The sequence below is a fragment of the Martes martes genome, assembly GCF_963455335.1.
Source record: "Martes martes genome assembly, chromosome: 7".
Classification (NCBI taxonomy): Eukaryota; Metazoa; Chordata; class Mammalia; order Carnivora; family Mustelidae; genus Martes; species Martes martes.
In genome coordinates this window covers 7,228,762-7,251,888 of record NC_137894.1, presented here as the reverse complement: position 1 = coordinate 7,251,888, position 23,127 = coordinate 7,228,762, and the positions used below count along the sequence as shown (strand labels likewise).

Sequence of the window (23,127 nt, the reverse complement as noted above, 5' to 3'; positions counted from 1 at the left end):
TTTAGGATTCTCTTCAAACTCAACTCTTGACTCAGACCCCTCTCAGAAAACCTTTATCCAGCCTCAGACCTCCGCATGCATTCTCCCCACCCCTATTATCTACCCACAGACCCATGCACTGTCCCTCCTTCCAACGTGCGTGAAACCCAGAAACACTGACACACTGAAGTCCACTTCCACCTCTGCCTGGGACGGATGCCACAACAGGGAGACTTGCTCTCACGCCCCCCAAATTTTCCATGCCTATCCCCATTCCCAATGACAACAATGCACAGAGAAGCAGGAGAAGTTGCTGTACATTCATGCACCATCAGCAAAGACATCGACAACTGCCCCAACCATATCTATTGCTCCTGATCCAGCCATGCAAAGAAGCCCATTCGCAGGACCTTGCGGGTAACCTAGGAAGTCCTACCTCTCCTTTCTTTCTCCCATTTCCTGCTAACGGGTCTCTTTGGGTGAATGCTAAGACTAACTGCTTAAGGCAGGATTTTAGACTCAGAGCTACCTAGGCTTCAATCCTGGCTCCATGCTTTTCCAGTGTTGGGTTTAAACGTCGGTGTTCTCTCCCTAAAATGGCTCTATGATAACTTCTTCATGGGAACAGTATGGATTAAATCAATTAACCTACTCCAAGTATAGGTGTTCAACAAAGTTAAGCTGCCATCCCCGACCAACCCCGAGGACACCAGATGGAAGAAGAAAGGCCCTGAAGATGTCCTGAATGGCCAGGGCAAGTCAGAGACTGAGGGGCTTTCAATAAGATGCTCTCCCAAGTGGAGAGGACCACAGGCTCACTCACTTTCTGAAAGTCTCTCCGTCGTGGCAGTCAGAGGTGAAGTCTAACTGTTGAGCAGACAAGGTATTCTTCCAACACCATGGCCACCTGATACTCCCTTCTCGATTTCTGTCATTCTGAGGTTTGTGAGTGTTCCTTGCTTTGGATTCAGAATGTCTAAATCTGACTTGTTTTAGAAAAATTTTATCCAAGCCATGAGAGCCCTCCTTGGCTAAATTAAATCAACTAAATAAAATAAAATATATTATATTTTTTAGGCAACTCAACTGCTTTGACCTCCCTGTCTAAAATTGTGCGTGCGCACATACAAACACACACACGCACACACAGACACACACACACGCATACGACCATCATCACCACCACTACTACCACCAAACACTTCTTTTTTCCTTCTGTGCTTTATTTTTTTCCTAAGGATCTACTATTTTCTTACATACTATCTATTCTATTTTATTTTCTATTTCCCTTATTAAGGGCAGAGATTTTTGCCTATTTCAATCACAGTTGTATCCCCTAGCTCATGATACATGGGTGTCCCAATTTACCAGGGAAGGCAACAGTTTATGTCTGTGGTATCGATTTAATTATTAATAGTTTCCTTTTTTCAGTCTCAGGGGTGTCCAAGTTTAGACAATCAAATATACAGAGTTGATTAATAATAAGTAGTTGTTCAATTTAATTAATAAATTTGACCAACTTGATACTTTAATTAAACCTGTCAACTCCTCAAACCAAGAGTTTTACCCTGAGGTGAGTGAAATACATAGGATGTTTAAAAGCATGGGAAGAGATTGATTAACCCCGTATAATGGTCCTGCTTTCAAAATTCTCACAAGGCTGGCAAACATGTTCATTCTGATAAACTCTAATTCTACACAGCTGTTAGTGTTGGAAAATCCTAAACTCTAATGCCATTGTTAGTAACAGTGCCAAGAGGAGATACCTATAAAAATGTGATCCTGCTGGAACTTGGGAAGCTGTGCCTAATTTACCTCCCTAGCCGTATCACAGGAGAAATGAGTGAAATTGGAAAAGTATCCCCATACACCCGCCCATAAGACTGCAGCCTCAGGATAATATCACGTATTAGAGACTGGAGGTTTTTCACTTCAAAATGAACTACATCACACCCCATCAATATTTGGAAACAGCATCTAGCCTGTGGGAAAACATTTCGAGATGGACGTGTGGGCTCCTGGACTGGGGAAGATTTTTTAAGGCTGGATAGGTAAATTGTGTGGTTCTATTTTCCCAAATGGACCATTCCCCAAACAAAGGGAACAGCCCCTAGGCAAAAAGTGGAAGGAAGCCACCCAGTTCAGTCTGATGATTAAGGCAAGACAGATGGAACTTTGACTGATTCCACGTTATGTCCGTCTCCATGCCCGAAACTGCCACAGAAATTAACATTGGGATGGTAAAAACTTTCCCCCTGATCCTCAAAGAGATGACTCAGTCATGGAGCTCTGTAATAACTACCCTAAACATTGAATTTCTTAGACAAGCTTCATCTAAGGTCAATAGGGAGACCTCTGGTTCAGCAGATCCTTGAGCCTTTGTGGCATTCTCAGTTCCTTAAAGGGAGTGTAGGCACCCAACATGTACGCAAAACTCAAGGTCACACTTCCTGAAATGCAAGAAAGCAGCCAAACCACCGTCCATGCAGAGCCTCCAGCCTCCACCACACACGCAGGCTTGGACAGAATCCTTGGCAGCCATTTGAACTCCGGCGTTTCTCCCAGATGTGCACCTAATTTTAGCAGACTATGGCCCCTCCCACCCCCACCATGCTTCCTCCCCATGAGACATCCCAAGCACATCAATGGCTTTGGCAGGAAACTTCCATGGAAGTGAAAGGATGTCCCTCTGCTGGGAGGCAGGGAAGGAGAGGAGGGAAGCAGCCCCGGCCCATGGAAGTTCCTCTCCAAAGTCTGCAAGCTGTCCGTCTGGGGTGTGGACTGCCCAGCCCCCTGGCCCCAGAAACAAAATCCAGACTCACTGTGGAAGCTGCCGGCGCTGCTAGCCTCTGGCGCTGCCATGACACGCTGATCGGGCCCTTCTGGCATGGCCCTTCCTGACAGTGAATGGAGGAGAGAGCAGGGTAGGGGAAGAGAGAAGAGAGGATGAAGGCAGAGGAAGAAAGCATGGCAGGATGAAAGAGGGGAGGAGAAGGAGCGTGGGTATATCTTTAAGTGAATGGCGAGTCTCTCCTGGCCACAGCCTCCAAACGCCTCTCACACCAGTAGGGGGAAAGGCTGACAGCATCAACCCAGCTCCACAGTCCTCACTCAGGGGTCTACCCAGAGAGATGACCCACAGCTCAGCAGGCACACCATCACACCACTCTTAATACATGGTGCCCAGCTGTCTTCCTTCTGGTTTTCTACCAAGATCCAACTGGCTTCCCACCAAGGGCTCAATTCTACTTCCAACAAGATGAGCCTCCCAGCCAGCTACCACTCTGAAAGGAAGTGGGTTTTATCCAGAATTTTCACCCCCTTAATTCTAAGACATAGCACCTCTCCAAAGTTTCTGAGGGAATATTGGTTGTTCCTATCTCCAGCAGAAAAATCACTGAATTCACCACTACTTTCAGGGCTTCCTTCCCAGATGCCCTTTCCCACCTGTCTGGTTTGGAAAGGAGATGAGCTAGTTGGATGTCATCTGTGTGGATCCTCAGCCTTCCTCCTTGCCGGCAACAGAATCAGTGTGTATGTTCTCCATTACAACTTGGGAAAAACTCATTCCCCTTGAAAGGCCTCTTGAGAAGTCAGAGAAGTGGGTACGTTAGGCGACCTTCAAGAAGGGACATGTGGTGACTTAGCGATAGCATTTCTCAAGTGCTTCTTATTCAAAAGACAAGAGACCTCACGCCTGCTCTCAGTCAAGCCAGAGGCAGAGAAACATCAGAAGGACCCAACAAAGAAGCATGTTCATGAAGCAACACGTCTTGGTGCATAAACCAATAGGGTGATTCTGGGGAGACCATCCAGTGAGCAAGTGAAATGGGACCACTGGGTTTTGATGATGGTGAAGAATAGAGAGAAAGAAGAAAGAGAGAAATGAAAGAATAGGCGGTAAGTCAAGAGAAGAAGATGTTATGGGCTGCACAGTGTCCCCCCCAGAATTCATTATGCTTAAGTCCTAGGACCTCAAAGTCAGAAACGTAGTTAAGGTAAAACAAGATCATGTAGGTGGGTCCTAATCCAATGTGACTGGTGTCCTCACAAGAATGGGGAATTTGGGGGCACCTGGGTGGCTCAGTGGGTTAAGCCTCTGCCTTCGGCTCGGGTCATGATCCCAGGGTCCTGGGATCGAGCCCCACATCGGGCTCTCTGCTCAGCAGGGAGCCTGCTTCTCCCTTCCTATCTGCCTGCCTCTCTGCCTACTTGTGATTTCTCTCTCTGTCAAATAAAAAATTAAATAATTAAAAAAAAAAAAAGAATGGGGAATTTGGACACAGACGTTCACAAAAGGTAAAGGATGTAAAGACGGGGAGAAGACAGCATCTACAAGTCAAGGAGAGAAGCCTCAGAAGATACCAACCATGTGGACACCTTGGTTTCAGACCTCCAGGCTCCAGAACTGTGAGGAAATAAGTTTCTATTGTTTAAGCCACCCAGTCTGTGGTATTTTGTTACAGCAGCCCTAGGGAATGTATACAGAAGGTCTCAGGCAACACTGGAAATGAGTGAGCACCACTGAGGAATGGGGGGTAGACTGGCTGGGATGGAACGGAAGGGGGTTCTTGTGGGAGCAGTCAAGAAACAGCATGGCAGGGTGCCTGAGGGCCTTGGAGGCCAGGGTAAGAAATTTACCACTTTGGGGGACGCCTGGGTGGCTCAGTTGGTTAAGCGGCTGCCTTCGGCTCAGGTCATGATCCCAGCGTCCTGGGATCGAGTCCCACATCGGGCTCCTTGCTCAGCAGGGAGCCTGCTTCTCCCTCTGCCTCTGCCTGCCTCTCTGTCTGCCTGTGCTCACTCTCTCTGACAAATAAATAAATAAAATCTTTAAAAAAAAAAAAAAAAAAAAAAAAAAGAAATTTACCACTTTGGGAAATGAGGATTCACTCAAATCTCTTAAAACAGCAGCTGGGATGATGGAAGGTTTGAGGAGTATGAATAGGATGACTCTGAGTCTGAAGGTGCATGCACCGATCCAAGAATTGGTCTGGTCAGGGAGTGCACCAGGGTAGTTCCTGCCAACACACAAAGGACAGGTGACCCTGCAGTAAAGGCAGAGCAGGAACAAGTAAGGAGTCAAGTACAAGTGATGAAGAGACAGATTCCAAAATGACTCAACTTTGGGAAACATCCCAAGAGGGTTTTCACTGATGCCAACAGGCTCTTTGTTTGAGAAGCAGGAGGTGGCCATGGTGACTTCTGCCTCCAACAAGGCAAGTTTCAATCACCAGCGAATTCTCCAGGGGAGGCTAAAAGCTTAAGCAATCAAAGAGAGAAGAGGTGGAGGCTAAAAATGTAAATCTGAGGTTTCCCAAAGTAGATGTCCAAAATAGCAGGACCAGAACATGGAAGGAGAGAAAGAAGAGAAACCAACGGACGAGGTACAGCATGGCTGGAACGGGGAGTCCACTGTGAAGCCAGGCGTCATGAGGGCACTGAACAAGAATGCTAAGCAGCGAGGGAGCAGAGGGTGGGGAAAGAATGGGGCAGCTATTAATAATGTCATTCAACAGATAGTTCAGAAAAGGATTAGAGTTCTTCGAGGAAAGGCATTTGAATTTTGCCAAGATGAGATAATTAGTGACCCCCAAAATCTAGAGTCAATGAAGTGGTGAGATCAGAAGCCCAAAAATTAAGACCGAAGATAAAATGACCTATTTTAGTAGTTGAAGAGAGTTGGAAGGGGCAGAAAGGTCAAATGAAGATTTTTTTCTTTAATGTTGAAGAGATGGGTTTTCAAGCAGTAAGAAGAGAGAGCAGCTTCAAGGTTTCAGAGCAGGACACAGACAGAGAGAGCAGTGGGCTAGAGAAGGCAGGTGACAGATGGTGAGGTGTAAGGGAAGTGAAAAAGAAAGCACACGTGTGAATTTGTAGATATGAAAGGTGAAATATTTCATAGCATCACAGAAATATATACTTGACACAGGTCCTTGCACGTGCATAATAATGGTTCTTTAAATGACTTTCCTGCTTTGTCCTACCTAAGCACCTTCTATTACCGAGGGGACTCAAGATCTCAGAATTGGGAAAAAGAGCAAAACTTTGAGGTCATCTATTGTAACCTCATGATCAACACATGTGTCTCCATAACATCTCTCAAATGTGGTCATCGGGATTTCCTGGAAAATCCCCGAGGATGAAGAACCCACTATCTTACTGGGTGGTTTGTTGCATTTTCACATAATACAGGTAAGTGCCTGGGGCACTGAGCTTCACCACCCTTGAGTTTTCCAGCCCTGCCACATCTGTGGTTCAGGGAACACATTGCAAAGCCCATTTACCAGACCAGAATGGTGGAGGACAATTCCCCGGAGCATCTCTGAATGGGATGAAAGCTGGTTTTGTGATTTCTGATTGTCCCAAACTGGGAGTTTCATCCCAGTTCAATCATTCACCAAGAGGTGTACCTGACTCCTTGTGCATTTCACTTAGCAGACATTTGCAGATAGCCCCCATATATCAGATACAGAGTTATGAGATTGGACAAATAAGGCCTGGAACCTTCCATTTCAGAAATCCTGAGCTACTATGAACAAGCAGGTGTTGATAGATGCTCTTGAGAAAACATTTTCACAATAAAAATGTAAAAAAAAAAAAAAATCACTTCCATATTTAGAAGTATTAGGACAGCATTCAGCATCCTCATCGCTGGTGACCATCTTCCCTGCTCCCAGCATCTCTTCCCTACTCTACAGTTTCACTCAATCTGTGTTATGTTTTTGTGACTACTCTTGACCCAAATCACCTTCCTGGTGCTGGTTTTACTACCACCTTAGAGACCCCCAAACTCCTTGAATTAAGTTTTCCTTGCTTTTTAAAAAACCCCCAGTGTTTGCCTCCTCTTCCATAAACATCTTTGTCACAAACCCAACTAGAAAAAAAAATCATGGAACTAGCCTATTACCAGTTCACATTTCTAACTCTAAAGTCTACCTAACCTCATAGAGACCATACTGTACTGGTACACTATTTATAACTTCTATTCAAAAATGACCTCATGTTCCTTCAAAAATCTTATCCATGAATCAGAACACTGAACCCAATACTGCTCTGCCCTAATTTTTGTGTAATCTGAAGAATACTAATTAATCTCTCTGAGCCTCAATTCACTGGCCTGTGAATAGGAATAATAATCCTGGCCCAACTGACCTCCAAGTACTTTGATGATGATCAGAGAGATGCCTTGGATCTAAGATAGGACACCAATAATCTTGCCTCAACTCTACCACTAAACAGATGCATGAACTTGAGAGACACCTGCTCTCTCTCTCTCTCTTTTTTCCCCCCCCCCCTCTGGGGTTCATTGTCCCCATCTGTTAAATAAGTGGGTTTGACAAGATGATCTCCAAGTTTATTTCCAGCCAGGAATTTCACAAATTTGCCAGCATAGATTGGTTACCCAAATTTTACCCAGGAACTTAACAAGGACTCTCACAAAATACTTATGAACAAAGAGGTCAATGTGTGAAGAAGAGTCCATAGAGGGACCATATTCAAAGAATGCTGATAACGGGATCAACACTGCTTAGGAGCAAGACTCCAGCAGCAAACCCCTTGAGCTATTCCATGTTCCCCAAAATTAAAAATATGCTTAAAGTAATGGCTGGTACATTGCTAAAAGTTGCAGGTGGCACAGAACTGGGAGGAAAAGCTATATCTAGATCACAAGGAAATCTTGGCAGAGTGGAAACAGATCTACCAAGAACAGCATAAGGTCTCAAAAAACAAAAACAAAACCCACCACCAACAACAAAAACATTTAGAGGAAGAGTGAGAAAATGCAAGTAGAAGATAAATTAGGAAATTGGGATTCCAGTCTCATCTATGTGAACTTGGGCATGTAAACCCAATTCATGTAAACCCACCTGGCAAAGTCCTCTCTCTGTACACGATCCTTCAACACAGATAGATGCATTCAATAAACTCACACCTACACCTTATTCGATCCCTCCAACTCTGAGAAGTTAAGGTTTGAGCATGACTGACGAGTTCCAGGAGAATCCTTGAATTGAGAGCACAGATTGGGATAGGATATGCTAGGACTGGGACAATATCACATAGGTACCACTAATTCCCTTCCCTATATCCATGGCAGACATCACCAATTAATCCCACATGCTTTTTTATTGACTCTAGATGCAACCAACAACTTCTTTGATCATTCTATGCTAAGCAACCACTATCAATCAGAATTGGTACCTGAGGTCTACTAGCCATCCCTGCAGCATATAATACTTGGTATCAAGGCAATTCAATTTGCAAGCAGTAAGTCCTGCTTTAGGTATAAAGGAAATCTAGCAACATGAAAAGCATTGGGGATTCTAACAGTAAAGGGACTCCTCTCTATTTAGAAATGAAGAATATACAATGGTCTCTTTAAGATCAGCATGAAATGCATGAAAACAAGAATATATGCCCAAAGTCATCTCAAAGAGCTTGAGTGGCTTCCAAGCCATCATGACTCAAGAGTACCCTGACTGATGCAAATGCAAAAAAAAAAAAAAAAAAAAAAAAAGAAAGAAAGAAAGAAAAAAAGTCTTTGAGAAGGGGTATTGGCTGGTCATAGAGACCTGGAAAGGGAGTAGACATGGAACTGGATGGTGGAAATGTTTATCCCTTTCTGGCTTCGGTCAGGGGAGTGGGGTGGATAAGGGCAGGAGACTTGCAGTATTTCTGAACCTACTAAGAAGCCAAGGAGTCAGTCAGTCTTTCTTAGCTGGATGCTACTGATAATTTGACTCATCTGACTTTCTTGCTCTGACTTCTTTAAGCAACCTTCTCAGTATGATAAGGCTTCCCACCCAAACTGACTTACTGGGAGTGAATGCTTTGATCATATATATAGCCTTTGAATAATGTGGCCCCCTGTGTGCATTAATAAATTGTCCTTCGGGTGCTAACTGCAGTGTCACAGGTGTTTTAATTATGTGAGACATCCCCTCAGGCACCTTCACTGATAAGCAGATGTTTGGGCCTTCGGTGGGGAAGCAGATCCAGATCCAGATGTATCTACCCAGAGTCCCCACACAGTGATTATTGGTGTATGGCAAGGGGGGACTTACAAGCATCCACTTAAAATGGATTAGATGCCTAGGCCATTATTCCTTACCCATTATAAACATCTGACATAGGATTATATATATATTTTTAATTAAGCACTTTTATTCAACAGTGTCATAAAAATGGAGTAGGTTCCTTTGCTTTCAAGGAAATTTAGGGTATGTAGAACTATAGGACATGCATGGACCCAAATAACTCAAGGACATGAATAAATAAGGAAATAGAAAGATCAGGAAGCTGGGGGTTGACAACCACTGGATGAGAAAATGATCAACTTCAAGAACAAACTGGACCACAAATCAAAGGTCCATCCTGGCTGTAGAGGCCAAAGAACACGACTCAATGGGGAGAAGGTAGCCAAGGTTGTCATGGTGATTGGCAGAGTGGGAGAGACGGCATACTGACCACCCCTGCCAATCAGGGGTGGGACGTTGATGAACTTGACTCATTTTTTTTTTCCAGAGTGTACATGATCATTTACTAAGCAGATTATACTGGTGGCACTGGCGGTAACAGTGGTGACGGTAGTAGTGATAAAACTAAGCCAACACCTCAACAGCTCTTGTCTATCCATGATCTCATATTATGCACAAGAGTAAGCCGTGATCATCCCGCTGCTTATGACAATTAAGAGAAGAAAGCAGGACTAGACTTAAACCAGCCTTATGTAGATCTTTGTATATTGCCTATATATCTCTATCTAATATCTCTATCCATATCTTATCTATATCTCTCTGTAGATAATTGTCTGTATCCCCAAGGCACTAGTGCACATGATGCACGGTGACCACAAAATCTTCCTTTGGGGCAACAAGAGACGGCACACACTTAGGAGACCTGAAGAATGGGCTCTAATTCTGAAGACCTTTGTCAACCATAGAATTCATGGTCTACAGTTATCAAAAGTTAGCTCCTAATTTGAGCTACCAATTCTACAATGGGAAGCTCTTCTCTTGACCAACTACATGCTTCCTCTTTCCTCCTGGGCGTCTAACAGACAAACCCAAATGTCTAAGCCAGTCCCAGTGGAGTAAGTGGCTTTGTTTCTTGTTTCCTGGACTCCTCGCCAGGCTCTCCTCCCCTCCAATTTTAGTAGCCAGCACCAAAGACCGTCCTGGGAAATACCTTGGCTTGTAATTCAAAATTATTCAAAATTTCTTATATATAATTTCTACCTTATTCACTTACATAGAGTAATAATTACCATCTATTGAGTGCCTCATAGGAACCAGGCAATTTGCATACATAATCTTATTTAATCTGCCTAAAAGAAGAAATTGTTCTCTCTTCCCCTCTGTTTCAGATGAGGATCCAAGGCTTTGAGAATTTAAGAAAATTTCCTAAGGTCACATAGCTTCGTAAGCTGAAGCTCAGTATTCGAAGGCTTGTCTATGTACTTGACTCGAGATTTAGCAGATGCTAAAGCCCACTTTCTCTTGGGCTCTCCCCCACCCCAACTTCAACTTCGTCCTGTGGAATGAGCTAGGCTCAAAAACAAAAACAACCACTAGTAAAGACTGTTTAAAATTCTAAATTTCAGGCGCTATATTGATGCAGTCCTCTGCCTCTTCCTCCTCCTCCTCTTCCTCCCCCTCCTCCTCCTCTTCCTCCCCCTCCTCCTCCTCTTCCTCCCCCTCCTCCTCCTCTTCCTCCCCCTCCTCCTCCTGGTTAGACACTAAACAGATCACAAAGTCTTGGGTTTTGAGGATTAGGAGAAAAATACAATTCCCTACCAGGAGGAAGTCAAGGGAACGCACTGTTCTCTTTACATGCAAATATCTTAATTACAGCTGGTAAAGAAGATATTTGTATGGAAATTTATGTATCTTTATATGTTATGTATTCAGTTTGCCTCGGAAGAAAAATGGGGGAAAAAAAGGCCTTTTTACACTTCTGGAACCCAAAAAGGGTCTGTTAAAATACAGGCCAGGGTCAGGTGATAAAGGTGTGGCTAGCCCATCCCCCACGGAAGATGAAAGGAGTGGAAGGAAGCCACACCTTGGCTCACCAGCCCTCTTGGCATGGCCTGGGCCTCTCCTGTCTCCAGGAGGAGCTCCAGCGTAAACAGGCCTCGAGGGCTCAGAATTTTCTGATGAGGCACCTCCCTGTGCTATGTTCCCATACCTGCCCCGGTGGAGGTTAAGCCCGACTCTGACAGCACCCGTCCCGCACCTTGCACCAGATTTCAGAATTACAAGGAGATGAAACCAAGTTTAGGAGAGAACACTGGGAGCTGCCCTCAGGAAAAGGATGTTATTTTTTGGCAGGGCATATTCTACAGATCCCTCGCCAATCAAGACACACCCAATGAATAAAACACACCCAGCTATCGATGAAAAGGCCATATTGGTTTCAGGGAGCTGCTCAGCATTTTCTGGGGGTTATAATGTCTGTTCTGTAGTATAAACCGTGTTTCTCTCCACTAAGCATAGAGGACGAGAGACTTACCTTGCAGCAGGTAGAATTCTGGCTAGACATAAATGAGAACGTCCCACTTCTAAAGGGTATTACACATTAGAAAGAAAAAAGATCACTCTCTCACTGAGGGTGACTCCCCTTCACCACATCTGGAAGGAGTAAGGGGGGACCCGTGAAATCCCAGGAGAGGCACCAGAACAGAGTCAGCAAACCAGCTGCCTGGGGTGGTTTTGATGCTGTTCTGCCTGGGGCCAGAGGGGTGAAACATATGACATTTAAGGCTCCTTCAGAGCTTGGCATTTCCTTAAAATGCGGTGATTTAGCATTTGTTCATCTGTTGCTAACAACACTCGAGGGATGCACGCTGGGCTAGGTGGCCTAAAAGATGCATCTGTAAAAAATCCATCCTGACCCATGGTATTACTGTTAACTCTCTTTTGAGGTTGTGATCGCAAACGGCAAGAGCCTTTGAGCGCCCCAGGTCTGGTCTTCAGTTGACCTTCCCAGGCCCCACTGAGGACATACTTGGGGGCTACCTCAGGACATAAGGCCTCGCCATCTCATGCTTTAGGCTCCTGGTTTCCTGCAGTCTATGCTATCTGCCACTGCCTGACGACTCGTCCGCACACCCAGCCTCACTTACACTCAAACAGATGACGCATGTCCCATGACTGCCCGTTGGCCTCCCTAGACCGGCCACGGTGGCCCCATCCTCCCTTTGCAGACATTTCCTTCTGTGAACCTTTCATGCACCTGCAGGGTCGGCCTGTTGAATGACACGCTGTTCCAGATCACCCTGCTGGTTTGCCTGTCTCCAAGCCACCTCCACGCCTTGGCTCATGCTCACCCCTCAGACAGGAACGGCTTCTTCAAATTCAGCCCACTGTCTACCCACCCACCCCATAAAATCCAAGTCATCCCTCTGATTAAATGGTCTTTTGAAATTGGTAACCCTTCCGTACAATTTTCTTCCCTCCAGCCTGTGGGGGAGTTGCACATTTTCATCCTGCTTTATATTCCCTATGAAATTTTAATTTCCTTGGAAACGCAGATTGCCTTCTCTTCACCCTGGCTGGCGCACAGTCGGGGAATTGAATTGAATTCTGTCCCCCACACGGACCTTCTCAATGGCGAGGGGACGCGGCACAAGGGGAGATAAAGAGCATGGACAAAGTCCAGCAGATGTTCAAAGTGGATTCCTCATCCTCAAGCATGAGGCTCTAACACTGACTTTGCTGTGGAGAAGTCTTAGGGTCTTCAACCCATCTCCAAGCCTTTCTGAGGCTCTTCCATAAAATGGAGGCTAATAATCTCTGGCAGCTTACTCTGCTGCAAGGTCACAGAAGACCTTCTTCTTTCCAGGCAGAACATTAAGAGGCTGGTGTGCAAACGCAGAGTCCCACAATCAGCTTGTACAAAGCGAGCATTTCTCCTTCAGTGGGTTTGCGTGTAAGGGCTTACGTGGTCAACTGATGAGCCACAGAGGAGAAGTTATTCGTTCAAATACAGCTACTCATTCATTAATCCCCTCCTGCTACCATTCTTGTTCTTCGTGTCACTACTACGTGTGGCTGGAACCAGTAAGATCTATCCTAAATCTTGACAGGAGAGCCTACTGAAGGGGTCCCAGTGCTCAGCCCTGCGGGGCATGGAAGCCCCTCTACAAAGGGCTGCAAAAGCCCCACGACAGGCAGCAGGCCAGAGGGAGCAGAAGGCCATGGCCCCATTGTTCTTTCACTTCAATGAGGCCATGTGTGTTTATCTATCTATCTATCTGTCGATCACCCATCCACCTATCATCTGCCTATCTCTCTTCTAAGGGCCGTCTGCAGAAAAGGTTTTACTGCTATTAAAAAAAAAAAATGTGTTGGAAAACTATGCATCTAATCTGACCTTCTACGTTGAGAGTCAAGAATACTGATCTAAAGTCAATAAAGTCAATATCACCAAAGTAAGTGAATGGCTGAACCAGAATCCAGCCCCATCCAGTAAAAAGGATCAGTGAAACCGTCAATGTTTCTGAAGACGAAACTGCAGAATACCCATCAAACTCTCCACCAAGTTTCCATGAAGTGAGAGAAAACAATGCTATTGGTGTGGCTAGCACCTGTGAAGAGATGAGAAGCTTCAAGATAATGACAAAGAAAGACAGCAAGTGCCTACATACACACGGTAAACTCAGGTCCATTTATTTCCCATCAGTGGACATGGCAGGGACTAAACATAGGCCTGCCTCTGGTCCTACATTCTAGCCACCATGTGAGTCACAGGTTGCCAAGACCCCATGAACAAAGATGGGGCTAGCATTCCTAAGCCCCTATGCAGAGATGCCCAAAATAAGTTTTCTGCCTCATTGTTTACACCTCAACTTCCTGATCATCGTGTCCTTTTCAAGTCATCTGTACGCCAGATTACTGCAGTGTTCCATGGCTCAGAACACCAGACCCCACCTTACATCAACGTCTGAACTTTGCAATTTGCTATAGTTGCAGACTATAGTGCAGATAGCCACGGCACCACCGGAATGTCGGGATAAAGTATAATACAGTCGAGGAAGTTTAGAGGTCCGGAAGCACTGAGATGGACAGAAGAACCCAGGTAATTCCCATCACCGAGAAAACATCAAGAAAGTCTGCCCAGCAATTCTTATGCCCGCAAGGCTGAGTTCTGTCCAGTTGACCTAAGTATCCCAAAGAGGAAGAAGAGGGAAGGGAAGAAAGCAAATTTCAGTCACTAAAGTTGATCCAGATATTGTGGGGAGAGTCTATTTCAAAACTGGAGGTTGATCTCTTGTTTCATCAGGAGGGGGAAAGGGGGCTGGGATACTGAACAGCTCTGGGCCAGGACAAAGCAATTAATAGAGATTGCTTGAGAGGACATTGGCTTTATTCTTGTACCCGTCTCCCTTCTATTCTAAAGAAACCAAGCCTCTGGTTCAGTTCTCATTACCCCTAGAACTCAGTCCTAGAGAAGGTAAAATCTAAGAGAGACCATAAAACCAGGATCCAAACCTCAGATTTTACAGATGGAAGTGGAGCCTTTAACTGGGCACAGAGTTGGCCTGGAGACCAAGATATCCTACACAGCAGTCCTGTCCCTCAACATATTTGGGATTCCAACATGTCTGATATTGTTTGGAGAATTAGTGTGCAAATGCATTGGCTTCAATCAAAGAAACGAGGCTGTAATACCTATAATTAGCATTAATCCATCCTCCACACCTTCCTCCGTGTTCACTCCCTCTGCAGCTTTGTGCAGCTTAATGGGTCTTAGCATTTAAGTTATTTTTCAGAATTCACTCCAGATGTGTGTGCTGTGGCACCAAGTCCTAGAGCAGCCATTCCGGCAGCTAAAGCTCTGAGCATGCCCAGATGTCTACCTGTGGCCATGTCTCTCCGCCAGCACGGGGCACCCTCTCCCAAGGCGTAAGGAAAGAACACACACACAGTTTAGGGACTGGGAACCTGAGGAGTCCCAAGCCTTCCCTTAGCCTCCTAAGCTAAGCTCTAGCTCTGTCTGCTTTCTCTCTAAAGACAGTGCCCAATGACGGCACAGCTTCAAAGGATTCCTTTAAGACTCTGGAGTTACAAGTGCTCACCAAATAGGGTTCCTTATAACCCACCTACCCCTCTTCCCGAACACAGGGAAGTCTGGAGCTCTGGGGCCTCTGAAAGGTGAATGAAGGGTAGCCCTGGGGCAAAGGGGAGGAAAGGAGCGACTATAATAAGGCAGTGGATCCCCTCCCCCTTAACGGACCCTCCCCCCCAGCACCACTTCAACCATAAAAGTCCTATTGTCTTTAAGGAACAATGTGGCTAAGGGCAGTGTGGTTTTCTGGAATGGGTTCTGGGACATTAAAAAGAGTATTGGAGGGGGGGGACGCCTGGGTGGCTCAGTTGGTTGGGCGGCTGCCTTCGGCTCAGGTCATGATCCCAGCGGCCTGGGATCGAGTCCCGCATCAGGCTCCTTGCTCGGTGGGGAGCCTGCTTCTCCCTCCGCCTCTGCCTGCCACTCTGTCTGCCTGTGCTCGCTCGCTCTCTCTCCCTCTCCCTCTCTCTGACAAATAAATAAAATATATTTTAAAAAAAAAGAGTATTAGGGGGAAAATTGATAAAATCCAAACAAAGTCTGGTTTAGTTAATAATTCGTACTGATGTAAATTTTGTTTTTAGCTTTGACAAAGGCACCATGGCCAACAGTAGGAGGAGGTGCATGTGGGAACTCTCTTTACCATCTCTGAAACTTTTCTGGAAATCTAAAATTACTCCAAATGAAGTCACATTTATATAAAATAGGAGATGGGACCATCCCATTCTTTAGGAATGGAATATAAGCTCCCTCCCATTGTTCTCCTCCAGATAAAGAGGAATATGGATAACAAATTATTAGGATATCCAACAAACAGCAAGGGACCGGTCAGGCCCAGTAACTGGGCTCTGGCCAGTGGACAGCCTGGTGGAAACCCTCATCTTCTGATAGTGAGAATCACTTTTCCTGTCATGGTGCCTGGGTCTACTAAGGAAAATCTAATGGCTGAAACCCGAGGGACAAGTCTGGCTAAGCCCTCTCCAAACTGGGTCAGCATCCCTTAAGGACCAGTAGGCCCAGCTACCAATCCTCTCCCAGGCAGTTAAGCAGGGGATCAGGTCTCCCTATTCTTGGCATTGGAGGAAGGAATTTAAGACTGACAGCCACTTGCCCGGGTGGGGGATGAAAGAGACCCATCCTTTTAATGCTGCTTCAGATTTCTAGCTGGAGGAACACTTATTGGAGTAAAAATCCAATAGCTCTCCAGCCTGAATCCCACCCCTTGGGAAGGACAACTTTTCTGATTGGTGAGGGCCAGCATGCAGGCCACACCCTTTCCCCTTCTGAAGGGCATCTGCCTATCTACAGAGAACAGAAAGGAGCCAAAAGAGTTCTGCCCTAGTAGGGCAAAGTGTGCAATATTCCCAGGCGGCCATGACTGGGCAGAAAGCCTAGTCTGGGAATTCAGTATGAGGGAGCTCATTGTTGTTGCCCAGCAAGGCCACCAATGGCGACTGTTCTAGCGCTATACAAGTACACATTATAATCTCCAACTGTCTGGGTTCTCTGTCTCCAAGGGCATAGGACTCAGAATCTGGGCAGGGAAGAAGGGAGCTGGTTACTGCTAGAGCCTCCCAAAACCCCAACAAAGAGTGAGGGGTATTGGTGGCTTCATGTAATCCTGAAAGTCAGTTAACTCAAATCACCATCACTAGCTTTTCAAGGTAAAAGTAAGTTATGAGTTATTTTATAGCTCTGGTTCTCATCAACACACTGCCAGCTACTTGGTTTCCATCTAAGGGCCTCTCCACTTGAGACCAAGAAACTAATTAATTATTCAACAAAACTTTGAGAATGTATTTTCTTTTCTATTAACTTGGACACCCTTTGATTTTAGAACATTCCCTCTTTCCCCACCCAATCAATTGAATTTGTTTTCTTGTCGGTGTGCCTTTTTTTTTTTTTTTTTTTTTGCTTTCCAGGGAGATGTACAAAGGCACCAAGATGGCAGGCAGGGCCGAGCTCCCCCATTGCTTACACATGTCATGTGACACCTGGACTTTGCAAGCAGAGGATAAAAGGGGCATCTCAGGATTATCATTTCCATCTTCGGGATGGAAATAACAGTAGAAAGTAGGGATATCTTGTCCTGACTTTCCTGATAAATCATCAGACATGGGATGCTATGCGGTGAAATGTTGGAAGAGAAAGGAGTTTTCCCTCACCCATAATGGGACAGAGGTTACCAGCTGCTTACTACAACCCCTGTTCTTCTCTTCTACCTGAGGCCACAGCTACACTCCACTTCTCAGGCTCCTTTACAAATGCTGAGACCATGCATGTGTTTGGGTTCTTGCCATGAGAAGTGACAGGACCCATTTTCAGGTTGGGCCCACTAATCACATGCATTCCTTCATGCCCATTTCCTCTCCCAGTGGTAGAATGGGGACAGAGGCCTAGGTTGACCAAGGACATCACACAAAGAAGAGGGTAGAGCTCCATCAGCCAGAATGACTGCATGGAGGAGAGGCTATTTCTCTAACAAGTTCACCTGCTCATACTGTTCTATGACCTAGAAATAGGCTTCTATTTGTGTTGGAACCATTATATATATTTTTGCATCTACTTGTTATAGCAGTTGGCCTACCTTACCTAATGCACTTAGGTTAACCTTATTCAGAATGCCCATTTTGGAATTGGGAAGACATTTGTATTTTAGCTCCAATTACAGTTAAGAATAATTAACATTTATTTAACATTAATCATCTTAAGGGCTTTGTTATTTATTAACTCTTAATCCTCATAGTAAATGCATATGATAGTGACTAGTAGTCCCATTTTACAGTTGGGGGCACTGAAAGGATAAATAACTTGCCCAAGGTCACATAGCCTGGGATGAAAGAAGCTGAGAAGCAAACCCGGATAGCATGGGTCAAAGTGACGACAATTGTCATCACTGCCATGGAGTCACCATGACATCCATAAAATCAAATATTCTACCAGTCAAATCAGTTTATTGTAAATTATTCCCACATCCTAAGGGGGTTACTGTTGTCATCCTCCCCAGGGGTTTCTAGATACCCTGATCTGGTATCTCCAGCTTAGAACTCAGAACTTGTAATCAGCTGCCAGACCTGCCTTATGTCCTCCAGATGTGTGTCTGCCTGGATTTTGGCATACCGAAATGGTATGGTATGGCTCTATCCCCTACCAAGACTCAGCTCTGGCTTCGAGTTATCCTTGACTCCGACCACCACTCACCTGCCTCCTCTAGATATTGTCCCCAGATACTGATTCTACTTGCTTAGATAATGGATTCCCCACAATAGCTGCAAAGACTTGCCTCACTTAGGTGGGCCTCTGCTTGTCCAGGCTCCTCTTGGTCTGGCCTAATCTACGTCTTGCCTAAATCTGAACTCCCATTCTGACTTCGCCCATTCATTCATATTTTTATCAGATGTCTACAATGCTAGGCACTGTGCTACGCACAGAGCATACAGGATGAGCGGGAAGGCATGGTCCTGGTCCTCTGGGTGAGAAGGATCAGAGCACTGGGCCCTCCCATTCTGTTCTTCCCATAGCTCGGCATATGGCCTTCCCGCCCAATAAACCTTAACCTCCCTCTCTTCGGAACATTCAGAACTTTCTTTGATTCCAGACTTGACCTCTACTTTCTTAGTGTTATGCGATGTTCTCAGAAAGATATAATGGTACCAAAAATCCACAGTTGTCCCCGCCAGTTTAAAAGCAATCTCAGAAGTGTTGAGTGGGTAACCCACAGGAGGAAAAGGTATCGGCCACTGGGCATAGTTTTGTTTTGTTTTGTTTTAAGATTTTATTTATTTATTTAACAGAAAGAGAGACAGTGAAAGAGGGAACACAAGCAGGGGGAGTGGGAGAGGGAAAAGTAGGCTTCCCGCCCATCAGGGAGCCTAATGCAGGGCTCGATCCCAGGACCCTGAGATCATGACCTGAGCAGAAGGCAGTTGCTTACAACTGAGCCACCCAGGCGCCCCTGGGCATAGTCTTAAGAAGAGAGAACAAAGGACTTGGCACTCTAGCGCAGAGATGTTTGTTTTCACTTTCTACATATATCACAGGAAATTAGACAGTTCACCTTTGTAAATCGTTTGCATATCACTCATACATGAGCCAGATGGCACCTCTTTAAGAAATTAAAAATAAAAAAGAAAGCATATAAGGAGGAACTTAGCTCCTTCTCTCTTCCTGCGTTTGTATACACACCTTGGACTCTGCACTGGGCAGATGAACACTCACGAGTGCACGTGTACACACACACACACACACACACACAGGGCCCCGGATTATCTGCATTTAACTGAATCAGGCAACAGGAACTCCCCGCAAACTCCTAGGCTCAACGGATTTCAGTAACCTACAGTAGCAAATCTGTCCCAGATGTCAGCTTGCCGAGAGAATCCTTCAGTGCTCCTGTTAGACGATAAATCACTGCATTCCCCCAGAGCCTCAGCTGGTGTACCAAACAAAAAAATGTTTCATAAATCACCTGAACATGAACGTCGCTGTAAGATCACGAGGACCATATAAACACTGACCAGAAGCACAAGCAAGCGTTGACGATCCAGTCTCTCTATTTAAGTTCAAACCTTGGGAGGGAAAGTCTCAGGAGGTGGTCAACTTAGACCCTATTCCTTTGGGGGTAGCAGCATGATTCCAGTTTATCTTCCAGTGATCAGGAGGTCCTTCTCCCTGACCCAAGAATGACATCTGGAAATCATATTATCCCTGTGGTTCTCCTGCCTTGGGTATGAAGGAAACCACAGTTTACCGAGCAAAGCGATGTATTCCAGGCTCTTTACAGAAAGTAACTTGTTTAACATCAAAATAACTCTGCCAAGAGACTAGGTTTGTCCTCATTTTTTAAATGGGAAAACTAAAGAGAGGTTAGGGGAAGTGCATTGGGGGTCCCCAGGCCGCTAATGGTGGTGTGAGGTAAGATTAGGCCCCGATGCAGAACGGCTTTGTCACTCTGATGTCTTCCAATGTGGATAACAAGACTTTGGCGTTCATGACTGATGTGACCTCTGGCAAACCTCCTTCTGCCCTTTGTTTCACAGAGGGGGAGGGAGGGGGAGCTGTGCATACATTAGGACATCGTGAGCAACTGAACGTGAAGATATGACACCCTTGGAACATGGAAAGTACGTTATCTACCCACCATCCGTGGGATAGGCAGTGTTCCACTGTTTTTACTACAATAGCTCTTTTTTATTTCATATTCCTTGGGACCAAAGACACACATTTTCAAGCCAGTTGGCCTCCTCTTACACCCGGCATAGAACTCATGAAAAAGCAATTGCAGATGCCTGAGGAGTGGACCATTTCCACGTCGCCCTCCCTTCCTCGAGTTCCAATCAGCCCCGGTGCCCACAGAAACAAGACGGATCCACCCCCTTGTTGCTGTCCCAGGAGTAAAGAGCATCCGTTCCCAGCTGTTAGAGCCGGGGCAAAGCAGTATCACTGGATAACTGGTAGATGTGATTTTTTGACTCTTTTGAGTCAGAATCAAGAAACATGAAGGACACTCCTTGAAGTAAGTTTGAGAGCTGAGTGTGCACACGTTGTGGCCAGACACTGCTTCCCGAGACCATGGTAAAGCCAGTGGAGAACAGATTGGCATACTCACATATCTGCCACACACAGATAAATGATAATCCCTTCCTCGTTTTTATTAACACCAACATAAATCTGAGCTCAGAGGGAAAGGCCAGCAAACCCCATTACGGAGAGCACGAAGGCAATTAAAGGGTGCCGACTCCAGCTAGACTTAAGAAATCTACAGCCTGTGGGCCCCTAGTAACCACACCAAAGCCTCTCTTAGAAATGAGTGACAAAATTAGTCTAGATGCTACAGAAAGACTCTGCATTGATGTTTCCTGGCAGGTCTGCCCTGGCCATCCATCTGTGGTGACTGCTGCACTGTGCTCCCTTTTCCGTATCTGGGATGTTGGACAGGGTGGGTGGCTTGAACAACTGTCTAGCTTGCTTGGACATACTACCTTCCCTGCTGTTCAGTCTACTTGGCGTCATATTCCCTCATGATAGTATATCATCTGCCATCCTTTGGTTGTACCATGCACAAATCATTTTCTAGCCACAAAGGGCATTTCTCAAATATTTCATTTTTCTTCAGGCTATGGCTAAAATGAAGTGTCTTGAGCGACCAGTTCTAATGTCTGGGCAATGTTGTTTAGGCAAAGCCATCAGGAGCATCCAGACAGAAGAGATCTGCACATGCTAACTCCAAACGCCCAGCCTCATCGTCCACCATGCTTAGGCCAACTGGACAATGGTATCTGGGCTCTTTGACTCACAATATGATCATTCATTCCCTACAAAGAAGACAAAACCAATAACTTCCATTTTTCTTGACCTCCAGAACTCTGCCCCACCCTCTTCTTATACGACCTACCCAAACTCCTCACCCATTCAATGTCCCCAAGGTAAATATTACATATTTCTTCAGGCATGCGCCTTCCAATCAGTTTGCAAAGGTAATGCCATCTGCATTTTTAGCTGCTCCCATATTTTCCTCTTTTGTGGCAAACAACACTCATGCCCACTTATCTTTTCCCTGGCAATAATAACACTGTCAAAACCACTCAATAATCCACTGGGAGGGGTCTGCCAAAGACTAAGGGAACAAATAATCCTGGGAGCAAAGTAAGATATGTCTTAATGTAAAGTGGGCCACTGTATAGAAGTAAAATTAAATGTGATGCCTCCTATCATAATCAGAAAGCTTTTTCTAAGGCCAACCTCCAACTCTCTCCAAAGTTGGCAACAATAACATGCTTTCTTATTTCACCTTTCCTAAATCATTCAGGTGATTCTGCTCAGCGGGACATTAATGATTTTTGTTACTTTACTGTGAGTTCTGGCTTCTCATCAAGATCTACCTTTGAAGACAGGATAAGCCTACACAGTCACCAGATGATTTCAGAGAACAAAATGTGTTGTGGGCAGGGCTGGATCAGGGACTGAGTTGGAAGGTGTTAAAATGTAGCACCAAGTTGAGCTCGACTACGTGTGCATTTGGGCATACGCATGTATGTATGAGTTTTTTTGCATGAAGAATGAGTATTAATGTCAGAACAAAATGCATATGCCCTTGCAATGTAAGAATACTGGCAAGCTGAATGTCCAAGAGGAAAGGAGGCACGAGCTATTGAGAGAATAATAAACAGGTATGTCAAGATGTAGGAGTGGCCAAAGGATAACCATCACGTGTATGTCTGGGCATGGGTGCATATGTGTGTTCTCTGGAGTGACAGGGTTAATGGACAATGACAAAGACATGTGAGCAAGGTGTTAGCTCTGCTGCTGAGTTCTGCCGCTGGAAAAGCCACCTTACCCTGTAGTAATCGGTGCTGTAGACATCTCTGGACATGCCGAAGTCCCCGATCTTCACCAGCAGGTTGGCTCCAACCAGGCAGTTCCTGGTGGCCAGGTCCCGGTGTACAAAGTGCTGGGAGGCCAGGTACACCATGCCTGAGGCGATCTGACTGGCGATGTGGAGCATTTGGGAGAGCCCCAGCTCACCTTTCGCCTGGCGTGGCTGCCCATCCACAAGGATCATAGCATCTGGCCCATGGGCCCTGTGAGGGGTGGGGGAGAAGACAGGGGACAGGGGGAATTCAGAAGATCAAGGGGAACACCTTCTTGATTCCCTGTTCCCTGGAATACCTCACAGAAATGCATGAAATCTCTCTTAGCCTACTTATTGCCTATTTCTATCTATCCAACATTACATTATGTGAGGGTGCCTATGGGCACAACACTCCAACCAAATTCCCAGCTAAAATGATGCAGATATAGTCTAATGCACCAGGAAACAAACCCACTCTTTTAAATATCTTAAGGCTCTGAAGGAGTTTCCCCCGCTCTAGATATCGGCTATAGAATTGTTAATAAAACAATTAACTCTTCCAGAGTCCCTACTGTTCCAAGCCCTGCTCTAAAGATCTCCAATGTATTAATTCACTTAATCCTCCCACTCCAATTTTGAGTTAAAGAAACGGAGGCATAAAATGATCAGATCACCTGGCCAAAGTCACAGGAGTGCTGCAACGGCCCAATGGGTAATCCGGAGGC

At 45.4% G+C, this 23,127-nt stretch overlaps 1 protein-coding gene across 2 annotated transcripts in view; it reads right to left on the bottom strand.

Annotated features, from left to right (window-relative positions):
- The window catches only part of NTRK3 (neurotrophic receptor tyrosine kinase 3), a gene marked incomplete at its 5' end in the record, with an annotated part of 368,325 nt that overhangs the window by 25,463 nt on the left and 319,735 nt on the right, over positions 1-23,127 (bottom strand). For both annotated transcript variants that reach the window (XM_080809225.1, XM_080809226.1), the window contains one exon: positions 22,388-22,631. In XM_080809225.1, coding sequence (XP_080665351.1) covers positions 22,388-22,631 — 244 coding nt within the window. The remainder of the gene's footprint in view (positions 1-22,387; positions 22,632-23,127) is intronic.